The sequence below is a fragment of the Mastigoproctus giganteus genome, chromosome 14, assembly GCF_048544385.1.
Source record: "Mastigoproctus giganteus isolate SK-2022 chromosome 14, ASM4854438v1, whole genome shotgun sequence".
In the NCBI taxonomy this organism is placed as follows: domain Eukaryota; kingdom Metazoa; phylum Arthropoda; class Arachnida; order Uropygi; family Thelyphonidae; genus Mastigoproctus; species Mastigoproctus giganteus.
The window spans coordinates 55,957,815-55,978,510 of record NC_143588.1 but is presented as its reverse complement, the minus strand read 5'-3'; the positions used below and the strand labels follow the sequence as shown (position 1 = coordinate 55,978,510).

Genomic DNA, 20,696 nt, shown 5'->3' with positions numbered 1-20,696 from the left:
ACCAGTGACTCCATTATTTTACCCGGAACAGAAGTTAAACTAACTGGTCTGTAATTATTCGTGTCACCCTTCGAACCTCCTTTGTGAATTGGGGATACATTTGCACATCTCCAGTCCGTGGGAACCTCCCCTGAATCCAAGGATGCTCTCATAATTATGGCTAAGGGTTTGCTTAGTTGCTTTGCCGCCTCCTTTAATATAACTGGATAGATCCCATCCGCCCCAGGTGCCTTTCTTATGTTTAACTTCAACAATTTCTCCTCCACTTTGCTCTCAGTTATTACAAAATCATTAAGCACACTGCTACAATTTGATAACCTTCTTCCATTTTCAAACTGTAATGATTCCTCACGTGTGAATGTAGATGCAAAATACTCATTCAGTTTGTTTGCTATCTGAGCAGGATCATCAACAGTCGAACCATCGATGTCAAGTGGACCAATCATATTCAGCCCCTTCCTTTTAGAGTTTATATAAGTAAAGAAATCCTTGCTGTTTTTCTTAGCATCTTTTGCCAAAGATTTCTCGTAATCCGCCTTTGCCTGCCGAACCTCCTTTGTGACCTGATTACAGACTAGCTTATATCTTATATAGGGGAATATAGCTTATATAGGGGAATATAAGTTGGTAGCTATATCCCAATCTGGAATCTCATGGTAATCATACATTCCTAAAGCTTCCAGGCCGCCTTGAAGTTATAATTCTGGATGGAAGAGGTTATTCCAATAACCGAAAAAGTCATCAGGAACGATGTTCACATTATCATTAGAAATGTCATCAAGAATTTGCTGAGAATATCTTTTTCGGTTTTTATGATAAAGCTGTTGAGTCTTTGCATATTCTATTTTCCTTAATGCCTTCTTACTCATTACCGTAGTTGATGTTTTAACAGACCTACCTTTGGTAGTTTTCGATCGAACAGTAACATCAGAACCCAAAAAGGTAGACTTGAGGTATTGATTTAATTCATTTAAGTCCAAAGAATCATCCATAGCCTCCAAAACAAACGATTTTAATATCCGATGATTATAAACTTTCTCAGGCTTTTCTAGCAACAACGAAACCATCGCCTCCTTTAATTTATCTTTAATACACTTGTTATCCGGTGTTTGAAATACTTCCTCCTCTTGCAGAAATTCCACAGATGGTCTAGGAGATGGTAAATCAGCTGCCAAATTGTGGGAAGAAGGAGAAAAGATCCTAGATGGCCTGGTAATTGGACGCGCCGCTCGAGGATCCTCCCCAGGGACCAGTGCTAAGCCGGTATCCATTACAGAATCCCGACCCCAGTGACTCAGCCCCGGCGGCACTGACGCTGTGCATCTTCCCCAGCCCCGAAAGGTGAGGTGACACAGCATGCCAAGGTTCTTTCGATTTGCAGGGAATGGGATCAGAAGAGAAAGAGGGAGGCGTAACACTTACCGTATCAGATTGCTGCAGGATCAAGACCTGTGCAAGATACGCCAGGTTCTTCCTACGACCTTTAATAGCCTCTAAGGTTCTATGAGGGAACTTGGCATGCAGGAGTTGATTGATGTTTCTTCTGGTACCAAGCTCGACCTCAGCCTTGGCTAGCATGGAAACTTCTTCTGTCCACCTGGCTCGATGGCGATCCACTACAATCTGTTCGTTGAAATCGGTAGGATGGGCCCTCTTCTCGTGGAGGCCAAGACCTGATTTGGTAGTAAATTTCCGAAGACATCTGTCACACTGAAAGTGTGCTCCAGGGACAGTTGGTGGTTGGGGATGCATATCCTGACCAGAGGACTGCCCAGAAACACGAGGTGGCGCTAGATCACTTGACTCAAGAGGAGTCAAAGCGAACTCTATCTTTATTCTGTGTGCAAACTATATCAGCGAACCCTATGGGGTAGTTGGCCCCATAGGGAGGAATAGCGTGTACTACTTTCGCCAGGCGAACCTGCCCAGCCCACACCACGAGGAGGTAGGGTACTCCGCACTTGTGGCAGATGTTGATAGCCACTTCGTGGGCCATAACGCACTTGGCCCCAGAGGGGCCGATCTCCGTGTCCGGGTTCAGGAATATTAACCCGATTCCCTTTCGGTCTACCGGCGGAACCAGCTTTTTCTCGCAACGTCCAGCTTTAGAACGGATTTCTCCTATCCCTTAGGACCGACTGACCCATGTTCAACTGCTGTTCACATGGAACCCTTCTCCACCTCAGTCCTCACTTGAGTATTTGCTACTGCCACCAAGATCTGCACCCCACGGCGGCTCCAGGCGGGCTTACGCCCGGCACCTTCCACGCACGCCGCTGCGACCCTCCTACTCACTGCCGCATAAGAGTCAGGCTTATCTGCTGGAGCGCCATCCATTTTCAGGGCTAGTTGTTTCTATCTTCACGTTCACCGGTGGTAAGCATACTTATATATATATATCTCACACCAGGAATTTGTTCTATATATATATATATATATATATATATATATCAACCATTTGGTCCATCATATCTACATTATGCTAAGTCTTTATATCTTCAGTTTCCTATCTTCTGTTACAATATATCTGCTACATCTTATACGATGTGATACTTACCATAAACCAGGATCCCTTTCTTTAAGGGACGGGAAATTACGCTCCCGGTTTCTTCCCACGTACAATTGTATTCTTCCCTTTTTCTATACTTTTAGCTATATACTATATAACCCTACCTTTTCATACCTCATGAACTATTAGAGCAATTCGAGGGGGATTGAGGTACTATTGCTATTCTTTATCCTGTTTCCGTTCTCCTTCCTTTAGCCCATGCTGCCTATTCAACACAGATAATATAAAAATGTAACTACAGTGGATGGAACTCTTGCTCTATTATATACTTTATGCTACTATGCGATCTGTCGGGCTAATAGTCATCTAGCCCGTAAACTACTAATCAAAATCTGCTTATTACCAGCATTAGGCCATGATATCATATTACTTCCATATTACTTTACTTACTACATTTTGCTTATTATCAGCTTTCTACCCTTATTTTTTAATACTGCTAAATTTCTTGATTCACTATGGTACTACATTATTACTATCATACTATGTTATATATATTCGAACCTAGTTTTTCGGGCAGTTGACAACAGAAACAGATAGCCACGTTAATTATGGGCCGATATATTGAGAGGGTTAGCCCTAGAAAAAGTCCCTTTCAATGTATCTATTAACCCATAATTAACACATTTTATAACTATTATAATTTTGCCTTATTATTTTATTTTATATTTTTGCTCTATCACATTTCTATTTATGTTACTACCACCACTACTACCTTTTTTTTTTTTTTTTCGCCTTTTTGCTTTACGTTTTATCCTCACTTTATATTACATATTGTACTTTTAGGTTTTTGCCACAGTGCCGGCGTTCGGCCTTTGCACGTTACTTGGGCGTTTTTGACGCACAGGTCTTTCGCAGACTGCACCTAATCTCACTCAACCTCATTGCCAATCCGATAAAATTTTTACTCTACCATAATCTATAATATCTAGAACATATATATATATATATATATATATATATATATATAAAATTTACTTACTTAATTTATTTACTTGCAAGTTTTTCGTTAAATAAATTTTTTACTTAATTTTTAATTGCGTTAAATTTATTTTTAAGTGTTCAATTGATTTTTAATTTTTTCTTATCGTAATGCAAGATTTTCTATTTTTTTTATTGTTTTCGTTTTAATTTCTGAAGAGTATCATACGGGAGTGTTCAATATGATACGTAGAAGTGTTCTATGTATCATATTGAGGTAAACTTCTCTTATTCTATTAGAAATATTGATATCAATGTTGAACGTATTGAGCACTATAACTCTGATTCATACTACAAAATGTATATATATAGTATTAGTAATGGCCGCATGGTGCAAGAAAGCCTATGGCTTATGCTGCACCGGCCAAAAAAATAAATAAATAATAATAATTAGTAAAAGAAAAGGAAATTAAACCTATCATCCTATGCGCTTCCCTGACCCGATGGTACTATCCAGATGACCTTTGAATTTCCCCAAACTGTCGGCCTCTACCACCCATGCAGGCAACTTATTCCAGTAATTTATAACTCGCTGGCTAAAATTAAACTTCCTACAGTCCAATCTAAATATTTTCCCCCGTAACTTGAATTTATGTCCCCTAGTTCTAGCATCATTTATAACCTTAAATTCCGTCCTCATTCATTTTACTGATGCCTCTCACAGCCTTTAAACGCCTCAATCAAATCTGCTCATGTCTAGTTTCCAAACTTTGCAACCCACATATTCGAAGTCTTTCTTCATAAGGACGCCCTTTTGCCGATCTCACCAGGCGAGTTACTCGTCTTTGCACCCTTTCAAGAAGCTCGATGTCTTTCTTTAGTTGCGGTCTCCATACTTGAACACAGTATTCCAAGTGTGGTCTAACAAAAGCCTTATATAATGGGATTATCACGTCCCTATCTCTACTTGCAAAAGTTGCAAGGGCCTTCCTTGCAACCTGTTTACAATGCTCAGAGAATTTCATGTCTGACCGTCGTAACACCCAAGTCCCTTCCCTCCAGTACTGAGTTTAGTTGAACTCCACCAAGTGAATAAGTTTTTTGGGATTACTGATTACCAGGTGTAATACCTTACACGTTGTTGGATTAAAGCATAGCTGCCATTTTTCTGACCACTCCCGAAGTCTATCTAGGTCTCTCTGAAGAAGCTCAGCTTGACAGTGATCATTAACTACTCTACCAATTTTAACATCATCTGCAAATTTAGACATCACGCCCTCTGTCCCTACATCGATGTCGTTTATGAAAATTAAAAACAACAGTGGTCCTAATACTGATTCTTGGGGAACCCCACTTCTTACATCAACCCAATCTGAGGAATAGCCATTTATCACAACCCCCCTCTGCCTCCTGCCCTGTAGCCATCCTGCTGTCCACTAAGGATTTTCCCAGTGATTCCAACCTGTTCCAGCTTATAAAGCAACCGCTCATGTGGGACTGAGTCGAAAGCTTTGCTGAAATCTAAATAAACAATGTCGAACTAATTCCCTAAATCCAGCTCGTGAGTGACCCTTTCAAAATAGCGGACCAGATTTGTTAAACATTATTTTCCATTTGCAAAATCATGCTGAGTATCCTTGAGAATTTAAATTCGATCCAAATGATCCTGAATTCCACCCTTGATCATTGCCTCCATGATTTTCTGTACCACTGAAGTCAGACTAACAGGTCGATAATTTCCCACTTCACTCTTAGAGCCACCCCTATGTATTGGAGGTACATTGGCGCTTTTCCAAACCAAGGGAATCTCCCCAGAGTCTAGTGATGCTCGCATAATTAGTCTCAATGGTTCAGTGCACTCACTTGCCGGCTCCCTTAAGATTATAGGGTATATTCCATCAACTCCAGGAGCCTTACTGGCCTGTAGGCTCGAAAGTTTTTTCATTAAATAATCTTGCGAAATTTCAATATCATTAATTGCATATTTTTCAACTTCGCTCCCACAATTTCCCATTGTCACAAAAGGTTTTTCATTTGTAAATGTCGATGCAAAATAACTGTTGAGTTCCTCTGCAACGGCAGCTGGTGTATTTAATACTATCCCCTTTCCCTTACGTAAAGGTCCGATCTGGTTGCCCTGCTCTTCTTGGCATTTATATATGTGAAGAATTCCTTATCCCTCCTGTTTGCTAGCGATTTCTCATAACCTGCCTTTGCCTGTCGAACCTTTTGTGTGGCTCTATTACTGATCATCTTGTAGCTGTTATAGGTTTCAGTACTTTTTATTGGTCTGTAACTTTTCCATGCCACCTTTTTCTGTTCAACTTCACTATTCATCCAACTTGGAACCCTCCTCGTGGAGTATTTTTTAATGGTATATACGCATTCAAGGCATCTGGGATTAATGTTTTAAAAGTATACCACAGTTCAAATGTATTCATTCTCTGCGCGATATCTACCCAGTTAATAGAGGCCATGTAGTACCTTAAGGCATCGTAATTTCCTTTTCTGAAATTAAAACCCATTCCTTTGCCTTTTACTGCTGCTACCTCTCTCATCATAATCCACCGTAGAACTCCGTGATCACTTCCTGCTACTGGTTCCTCTACTGTCAGCCCTGTTATGTCATCTGATTCATGGGTGATGATGAGGTCTAGGAATATGACCCAATATTTATACTGAGCGAGGAAATTTAATTTATGAAATTCGAATTTTATTTACAAACAAATTAGTTTGTGTGTTTTTGGGAGTCAACAGTGATTATTTTCATGAAAATTGAACTAAGAAAAAGTGGCGTAAAGAACCGCTGATAATATTTAAACTCTATTTTGACCCGATGAGAGAATACGTAGTAGTATCCAGTAAGTCAATTTAATTTAATATTGCAAACTTCTAAAACTCATGGGTTTGTAAAGTGAAATTTTCGAGTTTCATAATAAAAGAAAATAATTTTCCACTATCGCGTGGAGTAGGTAAAGTGTCTTCTGATATATTTTAGCCGTGCTAGTCTTTAAAATTATCAGCACAACATGGGAGTAATTCTGTATAAAAGTTTACTTATTTATTTTTCCTTTGGTCAGGACATCGACTATGAGGGCTTCCAGTTGTTTATGGACACGTATCTGGAGATCGAAACTCCCCGGGATCTCGTGAAACGTCTGTTCCTGTCATTTGTTAAGAAATCTACTCAGCAGACACCGCCGAATGTCGATGGTCGCCTCTTAAAAGTAAGGCATTAATATTATTGAAAATACTTCAACCGTTACACTGTCTCATAATAGTCCAATATAGTATTTTGCATAAATGTTATAAAGTTTTGTGAGAGATCGCAGAATGTGACCCTCCACCACTCGCTCACTGTATGTGCTCCAACTTCACAGTGTAGTAGAAGTTGAGAAATTTAATATATATATATATATATATATATATAATAAATATATATATATATATTAAATTTTTTGCGTTTTCTTAAATTCAGGGATTTAAGAAAACGCAAAAAAAAAAAAAAAAAATCGCTTTTTACCCACAATCCAGATGACTTCAACTGGGGCTAACCACCCAAACTAAAGTCAAAAAACGACAAGAGGTAAAAAGCGATAATTTTTTTTTTTTTTTTTTTTTTTTGCGTTTTCTTAAATCCCTGAATGTATTATTTGATTGATTTACTTTTTCTATTATCTTTAATATTTTATAGACATTATGAGTATAATGCATGATTGCTCTGCAACTGCATTGATCTATAAATATTAGTTACAGTCGTTATAATTATTAACTTTATTTTTTCACTAATATATATATATATATATATATATATATATATATATATATATATATATCTGCTAGCTGCGACATTTTGAATTTCGAAAAGTTGGAGGTTTTGTAATTTTAAGCTTGAAGAAAGCAGAATGCTGTATTTCGTAATTTTAAGCAGAAAGCGAGAAGAGATTTATTTATTTTTTTTAATGAAAGAGGAAAACCGGACGGACAAAAGGATGCGACTCGGACTGGAAAAAGGAAACGAAAAGGAATAACGGACATTTTAAATATTGCAACATGGAACATACGAGGAGGATTAGGATAGAAAGAAGTCGAACTACTCAAACATTTAAAACAGAAGAAAGTAAATATAGCAATAACAACAGAAACAAATAAAAAATTAAAAGGTACGAAAGATTGATTCTTCTACAATGATATACAGTGGAGGAGATCAAAAAGAAAGAGCTAGTGGAGGGGTAGCAATATTAATAGATCGGAAATGGAAAACCAAAATACAGAGCTACACATTTATAAATAATAGAATAATAACAGTACGATTTAAATTAGACAGAGGTTATTTATGTATAATTGAGATTTACTCCAGTAGATGGAAAAGAGGAAGAAACAGAATTTTTTTAAAATTACAAAAAGAGCTAGAAAAGAAAGAATATAAAAAAGACCGTGTAGTTATTTGGGGAGATTATAATGCTCGGGTAGATAATAAGCCAATAAAAAATATTATGGGATGTTATGGAGAAAATAAAGTAAATGGAAATTGATATAAATTAAGAGATTCTGCGACATTTAATAATTTAAAGATAACAAATACATTCTTTTTAGAAAACGTGATATACATAAATATATCGGTCGACAAGAGGTACACAATCAATAACAGACTATGTAATAGTATATCAAAAAAAGAGTTATGGGCTAAATGGAAGAAGAGAAAAGCTATTAAACAGGAATGAGGAGTTAGGTTGTAAAGTACACAAAATTTACATGAAAAAAAAAAAAAAGGATTAAAGATTAATAAGCAAAACATCGGAGAGAGAACAAATAGAAGAAGAATGGAATAATATATGAAATATAATTCAAAAGATAATGAAGCAAGAACTGGAAAAGGCATTGAAAGCAGTAGGAATGGATGGTATAAATGTAGAACTGATCAAGTATGGAGGAAGTGTTTTAAAAGACAGGATACTAAATTTATTTAATAAATGTTGGGAACAATATACAATATCAGAAGAATGGAAGATAGCAAAAATTATTTCAATAATTAAAAAAGGAAACAGAAATGATACAAAGAATTATAGCGGGATTAGCATAATAAATACAGTATATAAAATGTATAGCAAAATAATAAATAATAGAATTAAAATTCTCTGATGAAATATTAATAGAAGAACAGGCAGGATTCAGAAAAGGAGATCATGTACAGATAATATATTTAATTTAGAAACGCATTTATAGATTATGAAAAAGCATTTGATCGAGTAAACAGACGAAAACTATGGGACATATTGAGTAATAAAGTATACCCAAAGCATCTTACAAAAATAATACAGAGTTTATATCAACGAACAAAAATAGTAATAGATACAGAATTAACAGAAGAAAGTATAATAAATCAAGGAGTTGATGACTAGCTTGTCACCAATGCTGTTTAACATATATATCGAGGATATGATATGTAAATGGAAAGAAGAAATTAATACAGGTATATATCTAAATACAAATAACAGAATTAATACACTGTTATTTGCAGATGATCAAGTAATTATTCAAGATAGTGAAGATAATTTACAAAGAGCAGTATTTAAATTAAACCAAATAACAGAAGAATATAAAGTTAAAATATCAACGTTGAAAACTAGAACAATGGCTTTTAAAAGAAAAAATACGGTGAGAACAAAAATAGTTATAGACAATAAAATATTAGAACAAGTAAAACATTTTAGATATTTAATCTAGGATGTGATATAACATATGATGTCGAAGAAGATATGAACCAGAAATTGGCGAAATTTCAAAATATATGTGGAACAATAAAAAGAACTCTGGCTAAGAAAACAAGGAAAGAAACACAATTGTGAATTTTACAAAGTAATGGCAATACCAACACTTCTTTACGGTTCTGAAATATGGATACCGAAACAAAGAGACATTAATAGAATACAAGCCGCAGAAATAAAATTTTTAAGATATGTTAAAGGATGTCAAAATTAGATAAAATACTAAACGTAAATATTAGAAAGGAATTAAAGATTTACTCAATTAATGGAAAAATTATAGAATATAGACAAAGATGGAAAGAACATGTAGAAAGAATGGAAGATAATAGATTCCCTAAATTATTTTATACCTATAGAGCAAAAGGAAAAAGAGACAGGGAAAGACCAAAGAAAAGATGAGCAGACCTCTTCGAGATCAGAACAGGCGAATCGCCTAATCCATGAAGGAAGATAAGATTTTTTAATCCAGAGTTTGGACTTGAAATTACAATTTTCACTGACATCATTACACATTCTCTATTTACATGCAGCCACAGGATTGTTTTACCAGTGCAGTATGTTTTCAAACATCGGCACAACTCAATTTTTCATGGCTGTGGATTTCTGCTTGGATCCATTAGACACCAACTGATTTATGATTACTTCAAGGATGATACTGCTGCAGACTTTACCCTCTTCAGAAATACTGAGTCCAAGTTTCATATATAAAAAATTCCCTGCTGTCTAGACTTGGCTGACTAGAGCATTTCCAAAATTACATAAAAAAACGTATGTAAACTGATTTTTTGTTTTTTTCGTCTGACTGAATATTCTCTGACACTCAATATTGCTATGCGGAATTGCTAAAAATGCCAAGCGATGCTTCCGATGATTTCTTATATTTCAAGTTTTCCTTTTCAGTTGTCAGTGAGTATTAGCCATACAGTTCAAGTAAGCCAAATTAAACTATGTATGTGTTTCCCTCCTCATTCTAGTGACTATTCAGCTGACTTTGAATATCCGAAAGCTGTCAGCGTCAACTACCCGCAGAGGTAATTTATTCCAGTAATTACCAACTCGCTGACTATAAAGCTTGTATACCAAGAATAAAATTTCTAGTGAGTCAGTTTCCACCTCCTTTTCGCCTAATTGAAGATTTCAACGGGCTTCACGCTATGTAGAGATTTCTTCACCTGAACAAAAGGAGACAAACAATTGAAATGTTCTCAGATGGGCAAAACGTACTCGTGCAGTTTTCAACAGGATCAAGTTCAGCAAGAGAATTCACCATCCGCTCACCAAGTTTGTTTTCGCTTCTCCATTGTTTCGGTCAGTTTCAAATAATCCATACAACAGTGACAATTGCCGATTATTTGCAGAATACTGATACATGATACACAGAATACAAATTGAAATTTCCTAAGCGTGAGTAGAAGTTCTGCCTTCTGCGTGGAGTCATCTGGGAAATTGGGGTATTGGTTGAATTTAACTATGGACGAGTTGATTCACTGGTGCTGGAGACTTGTCTGATGGAATGATCAGGGTGGTGCAGCAGAGCAGATCAGAGGAGTGAGTATGATGGTATGAGTTAGCTGGAAGAAGTGAGTATGATGGTGCCTTCGGATCAGTGCTATCATTCCAACGAGGAGGATGTCCAGTTGGGTGTTCATTCAGTTCTCATTGTGGCCCGTAATGAGGGAAGAGCAGGTACGAGGAGAGGCAGAGCGGTTTCAGGAATGTCTGGTCTGGGTGTCTCATAAGATCAGACTGGAGAGATAATACCAGCGCCTTTTGAAGACTGCAGAGGCATATCTGCTAAAAGCTAAAAACGCTTCTTTTGAATCTAACAGTTTGCTTTCCGGACTGAGTGTGGTTAAATTTATACCAGTAACAGTTGATAACGTAGGTCCAGGTAGATGTTACACGAGTGCATTACGTGTTCCAGTTCTCAGCATTCGTAATGGGCATCATTTATAAGCTGAAGTCTTTTTGAATGACCCATGTCTTGTAAGAAGAAAGGTAGTATATACACTAGGGAAGAACCAATCAAGTCGCTGTTTGTTGAGGTGAGAGACACTATGTAGAAATAGCTTGGTAGTATTACCTTTGGTGGAATCATCCCAACGGATTTGCAAGAGGGAGATGGAAGTTCCTGCCAAGTACGCCGGAGTTCTTGTTTTGGATCTGCATCAACAAGGATTTTTATCCCGAGGAATTCAGCTTCTTTGTTCTTTCTAATAGCATGGGAAAGCGCCGTGAAGGCCGCTTTGGAATCAAGGTGGATACAGCCTATTAATACTTGTATTGCTACTGTTGATGTCGTTCTACATGCCTGAATTATTTTTAATAACATCAGCCGTTGTATCTGCAGGATTACGTTCCTAGTACTGATATGGACAAACGATGGAACCATACCTAGGGTAACACCTAAATATTTGAATGAACGTTGATTGAGTGTCTGTCCTTTATAACGAATAGTTGGTGGTCTTTTGATGTCAAAACGTCCGTTGAGAAATAGGATTCTACTTTTATCTATACAGATTTTCAGCCCAAACTGCCAGGGCATTCAAGACTGTTGGCTCTGGTTTTAATAGCTGCACGAGTAGGGCCCTCCACAACGATAACCAGGTCATCTGCATATGAGAGCTGCGTGGTATGGAGAAAGTCCTCCAAAGTTCCAGAAAAAAAAACAAATCCTGGATATCTTTTGCCAGTAAGATCACCTAGAAGCTTAGACACTAGAGTAGTCTGGAATAAAACCGGATAGGTCGCCGACAAATATCAAATAGTGCCTGCACCGGTAATTAATTAGAAAGGGCAAGATATAACTGAACCAGAAGAAACTGCAAATGCACTAGGGGGACATCTTTGCAAAACTGTCAGTAACGTCTTCATATGACAAGGTCTTCCAAAACATAAAACACAGATCGAAAGATACAAAGTTAATTTTCATACAACTAAACAGATATCATACAATCAACCTTTCACTTTTACAGAAAGCCTTAGCGAAAACAAGATATTTCTGCGAGTCCTGATGGAATTCATTACGTATTCATTGCTTCTGTATAACAGAATCACATTGAAGATACCTATTCTGACGAATTGCGACACTCGGTCGGACTGGCCCTCACAAAACCTGGGAAAGATCACGCAAACTCAAATCACTATCGCCTTATTGCCCCCACTAAACATCCTTGGAAAAATCTCTAAAAGAATGTTAAATAATCGGCTGAATAACTTCTTCAGACATGTAAACTTCTCATTCCTAATCAGTATGTTTTTCGGAAAAATAGATCAACCTTGGATTTCATGACAAAGGCAGAAACATATGCAAAGCCTTTCTCAGAAATGAACACGTGGTTATGATATTCCTCAACATCGAAAAAAAAGGCTTTTAATATAATACTACTTCAGAAAAAGAATCTTACAAGGTCGATAACCTTATATAACCATATTCTCTCCGTAAAGTATGCTCAAGATGGAATGCAACTCTTTTCGAAATCAGAATTAACCTCATCACACATGACAATTCCGAAACTGTTGAAATATATTTATATGCGGATGACCTTCGGTAAACCAGCTGGTATCGGCCTAAAAGAGTTACTTTCGCAATGGAAAATAAATATGGGCAGAATCTTCCTAGGTGATTTCCTATCTCCACCCCATGAGAATTCAGCTTACCTGTCTGTGATATACATCTCGTGCAGTGGAAAAAAATCTCAAAACATCATATCAGACAGTTTCATTCTGCATATTTAATACAGTACTCTAACTGCGTCATCTGTTCATCGGCCCCGAGTGCCAAGTGATTTTTCTCTGCGATTTATACAGTGCTCTTTTCTTCTGTTTTGTTCACTTAAAGTGGTTCTTTGCCTAAAATGTCTGACGTAAGAACCCAGAAAGGGAATCTACCTTTCTTTTTTTAGTATTTATATTAAACACTAACTAACTCTACTAACCTTAATAACCGCTTGGTCACTGGTGGCACCGCTCCTGCCTTCACGTGGCGGGGCTGGTAACATGGGAGAAGAAAGTCCCTCTCCCAGGGCTAGAAGGAGTAAACATGGACACTAATGACTTCCCACGCGTAGAGCCAAAGAGCTCTCAACATGACAACCATGAAACTGATCATGACGTCTCGCTGTCGAAAAGACAAAAAGGATGCAAACAAGCAGGAACCTCCAGCTTTCCTGATCATCCGTTCTTTGTCTTCACAACCTGTCAGCAAGCTCTCCCGTTTCATCATACAACGATGCCTTGAAAATGCAGCAGCATCTCCAAAAATGGCGAAACGTCTTCAATCTGGTGACTTGCTAATAGAGGCCTCTCACCCAAGACACTCTGACCTACTGTTAAGACTTACGTCTTTAAGTGGAATTCCAATTCAAGTCACTCCACATAACACCCTGAATTCTTCCAAAGGAATGATCAGTGAATGAGGCCTATTAAACGCGTCCGAGGACGAAATAATCCAGGAACTTCAGGATCAAAATGTAATTCAGGCCAAGAGAATCATGATGCGAAAAGACGGCACCTTAGTCCCAACACGTAGCATAATTTTAACCTTCAATTCACCGAATCTACCATCCTCAGTCAAAGCAGGTTATTTAAACTGCCGTGTTCGGCCCTTTATACCGAACCGTCTAAGATGCTACAAATGTCAGAAATTTGGTCACTCCCAGACAGCATGCCATGGAGATGCAACATGTCCAAACTGCGGTTGCAAAACTCATACTCAATCAGAATGCAAGGCACAGACTCCGCAGTGTCCTAATTGCAGGGGCAATCATCCAGCATACTCCAAAGATTGTGATCTCTGGAAGTTAAGAAAAAAAATACAGAAATACAAGACTGAAAATAAAGTATATTTTCAAGAAACTAGAAAACAAGTAAAATCAAGCATGCCAAAAACCACCTACGCTTCGGCTACCCATAGTCACAAATCAGTACCATGTCAGACAGAAGTGTCAGTCTCTCCCGACAAATCGATCGCTGACTGGGCTCGATCAGTACTATTGACTCAGCCTACATCTGAATCACAGTTAGTGGACCAAAGTAATAATACGCCACTCACAATTCCAGCTGAAAACCTAACCCACAGTAAAGTGGCAGAAAAATTCCACAAATCAGATCCTTTGGAGGTGAAACAACCAACAAGCATGGATACTGATGATATGCCTAACCAAGAATATTTTCTTGAATTACATGCAGATGGTGATATAGAAGATAAAAATGATTCAGGACTCCCTAATTTTCCCAGAAAATAAAAATATAAACCTGGCCGTTATAAACAACCCAGGCATAAAAAGCATACAGATTCATCTTCCTCTTACAAAACCAAATAATGGAACATATTATCCAGTGGAACTGTAGAGGGCTTCGCAGTAACATAGATGATATACATGAATTAATTCACCACTAGGAATCTCTTGAAATGTGCTTGCAAGATACTAATTTGACATCTCTGGTCTCAGTTTCAATCAAAAACTACATTGTATTTAGGAAAGACAAGGCTGACACCAATAGTGCTCATGGAGGAGTAGCGATACTCGTGGATTCAAGCATCCCCTCCAGACGCATTCCATTACAAACATCCTTAGAAGCCATTGCCACGCGTGTTGTTAATGGATTACTCTGACATTGGTTTCAATTTATCTTCCGCCTAATCATCAATATACTATTCAGGAACTGGAAGATTTTGTTATACAGTTACCATCTCCGTTTTGTGTACTAGGAGACTTTAATGCACATCATCCATTATGGAGTTTCCCCCACCTCAGACAGAAGAGGTAAGCTTATCGAAATGCTGATCGACAGACAGAATTTAACATTACTAAATACTGGGTCTCCTACATATGTGCATCTCCCTACAGATTCAACATCTGCAATAGACCTTTCTATTTGTTCCCCAATACTCTTTCCAAGTATAGATTGGGTATCTCTGAGTGATCCATATAGCAGCGACCATTATCCGTTAATCTGTAAAATTCAAACATCCTATTCCTTTCCAACAGAAAATCCAATTAAATAGAAATTTTAAAGGGCTGACTGGACAAAATACAGAACGCACATCTCATTTGACAACAATATCATTCAGTCCGGTTCCATCAACAGTGTTACAGAGCACATTACGAATCAAATGCTGACAGCCGCGTCCGCTGCCATTCCTCAATATCAAGTAAGAAATAGACGAAAAATAAATTACTGGTGGAATGAAGATTGGAACAATGCAAAAAAAGAGAAAAACAAAGCATGGTACCTTTTCCGCAAATATCTTACCACCTCCAATCTTATTAACTATAAACGGCTTAGAGCTAAAGCTCGTTATATCAGACGCAAAGTAAGAAAAGAAACTTGGATTAAATTCGCCTCATCAGTTAATAAAAATACCGATATCAGCTTAATCTTGAGAAAAATAAAATGTTTGAACAGTAAATTTCCACCTTTTTCCACCCCACTACTGAACTGGAATGGACAAGAGCTCTCTAATCCTACAGATATATCAAATGCACTGGGAATTGTATTTTCTCTGTTGTCGTCTTGTAACGCTTATTATCAATTATTTCAAAAACATAAAACCGTTACAGAGAAATCCAGACTGAATTTCACTGACAATTCTGCTTTATCTTATAATCAACCATTTACCGTGCTTGAGCTACAGCAAACTCTTACCAACTCAAGAAACAGTGTTGCTGGTCCTGATGGGATTTATGTAATGCTCCAAAATCTGGATCAAATATCACTCTCTTCGCTGCTCATATTTTACAATCGATTTTTTTCTAAACATACCTTCCCAAATTCCTGGCGTCATTCTTATGTACTACCGATTGCAAAACCCGGTAAAAATCATTCTGTTCCCCAAAATTACAGGCCGATATCCCTCACCAGCTGTCTCAGCAAAACTCGGAGAAAATGATACATCGCCGTCTCACTTGATAAATAACAACCAATTTGGTTTCCGGATAAACCGATCTTCATTGGATCTCATGATCAAAGCCGTGACAAATATCAGAAATGCTTTCATCAAAAAAGGAACATCTCGTCATGGTCTGTCTTGACGTTGAGAGAGCCTTTGACTACGTGGCGTTTTGGCGGCATCTTAAAGGATCTACATTCTCTTGGCCTGAGAGGTAATTTACCATATTTTATCCAAAATTTCTTTCAACGGAGATCCTTTCAAGTTCGTTATCGGGGAACCCTCTCTAAAATTTCTATCCTAGAAGAAGGAATTCCACAAGGGTCTTTTCTCAGCGCCACCTTGTTTGCAATAAGAATGAATCATATAATTCAATTCATTTCGAAAACTGTGGATTCATACCTTTTCGCAGACTATCTCACAATTTTTTGTCATTCTCAAAACATGCATTACACTGAATGCCAACTACAAATATCAATCAATCACATTCTGACATGGATGACACAAAATGGTTATAGACTATCCAGCCAGAAATCTACTGCCATTCACTTCTGTACCAGCAATATGCATCCTGAACCCGAGCTCCACTTGAATAACCATTCTCTTCCCACAGCTAATAGTATTCGTCTACTAGGATTGTTCTTTGACAGTAAGTTAAATTTCCAAAAGCACATTGAACATCTCCGGACTACTTGACAAAAAAAACTGGACCTACTCAAGAGTCTTATCAGCCACAACATGGGGAGCAGATCGTTACAACCTGCTTCATTTATATAGAACCATAATCAGATCACGACTGTACTACGGCGCGCCTGTCTTCGACTCTGCTAGGGAGAGTGCTTTATCTCGCCTCAACCCTATTCAACATTCAGCTCTCAGAACAGCACTAGGTCCGTTCAAAACATCTCCAGTGCAAAGTTTGTATGTTGAAGCCCATGAACCTCTTCTAAATATCAGGAGAAAGATGTTGCTGCTGAACTATGCAACCAAGATCCAAAGCCAGATGACCCATCCTAATTGGTCAATACTTTATAATCCACAGTTTTTGACCTTCTATAGTAAAAAACCACAGACAGTTCGGCCTGCTGGTATTAGGCTAAAGCAACTAGCAGAAGATTGGGATATACACTTCAATAAAATCTTGCAAGATCCTATAGATCCCAACCCTCCATGGTCTCTCATCGTGCCATCTTGTGACAATTATTTCCACCAGTGGGGTAAACACTCTCTATCAGACATTAACATCCAACAGCTACACATTGCGCATACTCAACGTTATCCTGACTTCGCTAAAATATATACAGATGGATCGAAGTCTGAGAGTGGATAGGGTGCAGCAGTAGCACTCCTTGATACTACCATTTCTTTATCTCTTCCAACAGAGTGTAGTAGTTACACGACTGAATTCGATGGCCTCTTCAATGACAAGCGCAAATTCATAATAAACTACTTCAAATTAAACCTGTACCAAAATTATGGGCTTCCAACCTCATTGCAAATAGACAAGAAGTAATTCTAGCTAGAGCCAGAATCGGACATTCTCATTTAACTCATCTGTTCCTCTTGTCAGCAAATGACCCTCCTTAGTGTAATCATTGTCATACACCACTCACAGTCAAACACATACTTTTGGAATGTACTCTATATAATAATGCTCGACTAGTGCATTCAGTTCTCTGGCAAACTTTAAAGGAACCTTTGTCGCTTAGCCATATCATAGGCGAAAAATCAAATTGCACAAAAAGAATTCTCCTTTCTAAAACGAATAGGACTGTATAGCCATTTCTAACTGCATCTGCATCAACCAACACAGGCAGTATGAACCACTTTACTAAGTGCAATATGGCCTAAGTAACCATTGCACTTAAAACCCCATCAACAACAAATCTGTTCATCGAGGCTCTAAAACAGGCCAAACTTTTTTTCCTGCCCAGAAAGCCGGAGCTGCAGTAACCTCCTATATGATATAATTTCTCAGCCTCTTCCAGTAGAATACAGTATGTATACTACTGAACTGTTTGGGCGGCTCGTGGAACAAGAATTCAATTCCACTTCGTTTCATTGTCATTTTTTACATTTAACTGTAGAGAAAGCCATATATGAATGTAGTGTTATGTTTGTGTAGATTGTGTGTTGGGCTGACATTTTGGCTTCCCGGGAGAGGCAATCACCAGGACAGCCGCTGCCTGGTTCTAGTCCCCAACCACGGAAATGTAGGCCGTCCCTACTATCAGCGTTTCCTGCTACCCAGCAACCACGTTCTCAAGACGGTAAAAAAAAAAAAAAAAAAAAAAACACACACACTACACAACAATGTACATAAGGCTAAAAAAAAAAAAAAAAAAAAACAACACACACACTACACAACAATGTACATAAGGCTAAAAAAAAAAAGCTATACAACAATGTGCACAACACCCGAGAGAGAGAGAGAAAAAAGCTTTTGATTTTAAAATGTTTCTACTCCGGCACGACCACCAGGTCAGTGGAGTTTACAGTGAATCAATCAATACAAATATTAATTGTATTTAGTAGTCTCAGGTTTGAACCCCGGTCCACTCAAAGATCGTGTGCTACTGCACTCGCACTCCTGACCACTGGGCTACGTTTTCTCTGGTAGATTAAGGGAATATTATTAATTTCGTGCCACACAATATTTCGTGAATTCTATATATTTTATTTTAAAATTCTGAATTTAATGGTGTGTGGTTTTTTTTTTCTTTTTTTTTTTTTTTTTGCGGAAACCGTTTGCCAGATTTTCTGATTTCACTCCATTGTGAATATGGAAAGTTGGTAAGTATGTTTATCTGTATTTCTGAAGAGAATACTGGGTATCTTCGGATGGTGTCCGTTTTCGAGCCCTAAGGCTACCTGATGTAGTACTAACTGACCAAAAACATTTTTGTAAGCACAAAAATTTAACCGAAATATACCTTTTTTAAATACCTGCCAACGTTATAAATTAGACGTAGTCTTTTACACAAATTAGCTAAGAAAAATTATACACAAATAATATAAGAAAAATTATTGTGCATATATCCAATGTCAATCCAAGTCTTTCATGCTACAAGACTGGAATATCAATATCTCTTCTGCAGCGCAGAAAAAAAAACAAAAACTGATAACTGCTCCTCTGCATCACGAAAGATAGTAAAACCAGTCGAATCCAGATCGCTCCATTGATATTTGTAGAAAGTTCTAGTGAGCAACTGATATGGATATACTGATATTTAATTCTGTTCAGTTACTTTGAATAACTGAGACTGAATATTCGGAATATAACGGACCAGTACCACAACCGAATTTACAAAAAAAAAAAAAAAAGTTTTGGAAGAATATAACTATAAAAAGCTTTGTCTGGAGTTGGTTAGTCCGGTGTTTCTCCATCCCCATCTGGCCTTACTGTAGCGTAAAGCGAACATTTGTTATGGTTATTAGTGCATCCTTGGATGTGCAGTTCGTTGGCGTTAATTATCAGAAATCAGGCTGAGCTTGTATAGAGTTGAAACTTTTAGCCTACATTTCAGAGAGAGTGCATCCAGACAGTGTTCAGAAAAATTTAATACATACCGAAGGAAAACAGTCTTTATTTAGAAATAAATGGAAGTTTAAAGCTTTATTTCAAATTGTCCATGATGAATGTGGCTAGAAATAGTCAAATTTCTTATGTGGTGATTATTGGAATCCCCACTCATTTAGTGCCATCCATTCTTTACAATATAGAAGGCACTGTATCGCATGCATTCAGTGCCCAACATGTCAAAAGTATATAATCTTTAGTAGATGACTGTTGTGTCTCAAGATGCTTTCAGTTGAGGAATGTAACAAAAATTTTTCCCATATCCCTTTCATAACAAGTTTGTGTGACTTAGTTTTAATATCCACTGGCAGCGCATGTATCTACATGGCTGTAGTTGCAAACAGGTCAGCTCTATTTGCTACTTACACCATTTAAAATTTAAAGAACCTTAGAAGACTGCAAAAGCTCTACCAAACATGAAGAATGTTACTAAAATCAAGGTACAAATTACCAGTCTAAACTAATTTCAGTGTTTTCTGTTAATGCAAAACTTTTCTAATTTGACAAATGAACAAGTGGTGCTAAACGAGGCGGATTTTTACCTTTGCACTCCACCATCGAGGATTTCAAATGTTCGAATAAATGCCTCTTCCAAAAGTCGAAATGCCGATTTCTGTTTACAGTAATTGCCAGGTTTATTCGATTCTATCAGAGACAAACCTCGGAAAAAGTAAAATCAAATGCCGTGAAGCATGGCGAGACTGAAGTTCCTCGAATGGGCTGAATGAATAAATGCGTCTATATAGCATTGAACGTTTAGTCGAATATACTATCTGGACACTGACATACTGAAAGATAAGAATACGATACAAAAGATTAAACCATCAATCTAGTTAGCAATGTGAATCGACTAAAATTTCCATGACGATTAGCAATGTAATAAATAGTATGTTTATCACGGCTAATAAACAAAAATGAATTGCATCGTTTATAAGCAACTTGCTTTTGGTTTTTGCCAGTGTTTAG

The 20,696-nt window shown here is 37.5% G+C and overlaps 1 protein-coding gene across 1 annotated transcript in view; it reads left to right on the top strand.

The window, feature by feature from the left end:
- Dgk (diacyl glycerol kinase 1) overlaps positions 1-20,696 on the top strand; it is a 313,927-nt gene that overhangs the window by 121,806 nt on the left and 171,425 nt on the right. The window contains exon 4 of the mRNA XM_090388889.1: positions 6,568-6,714. Coding sequence (XP_090245015.1) covers positions 6,568-6,714 — 147 coding nt within the window. The remainder of the gene's footprint in view (positions 1-6,567; positions 6,715-20,696) is intronic.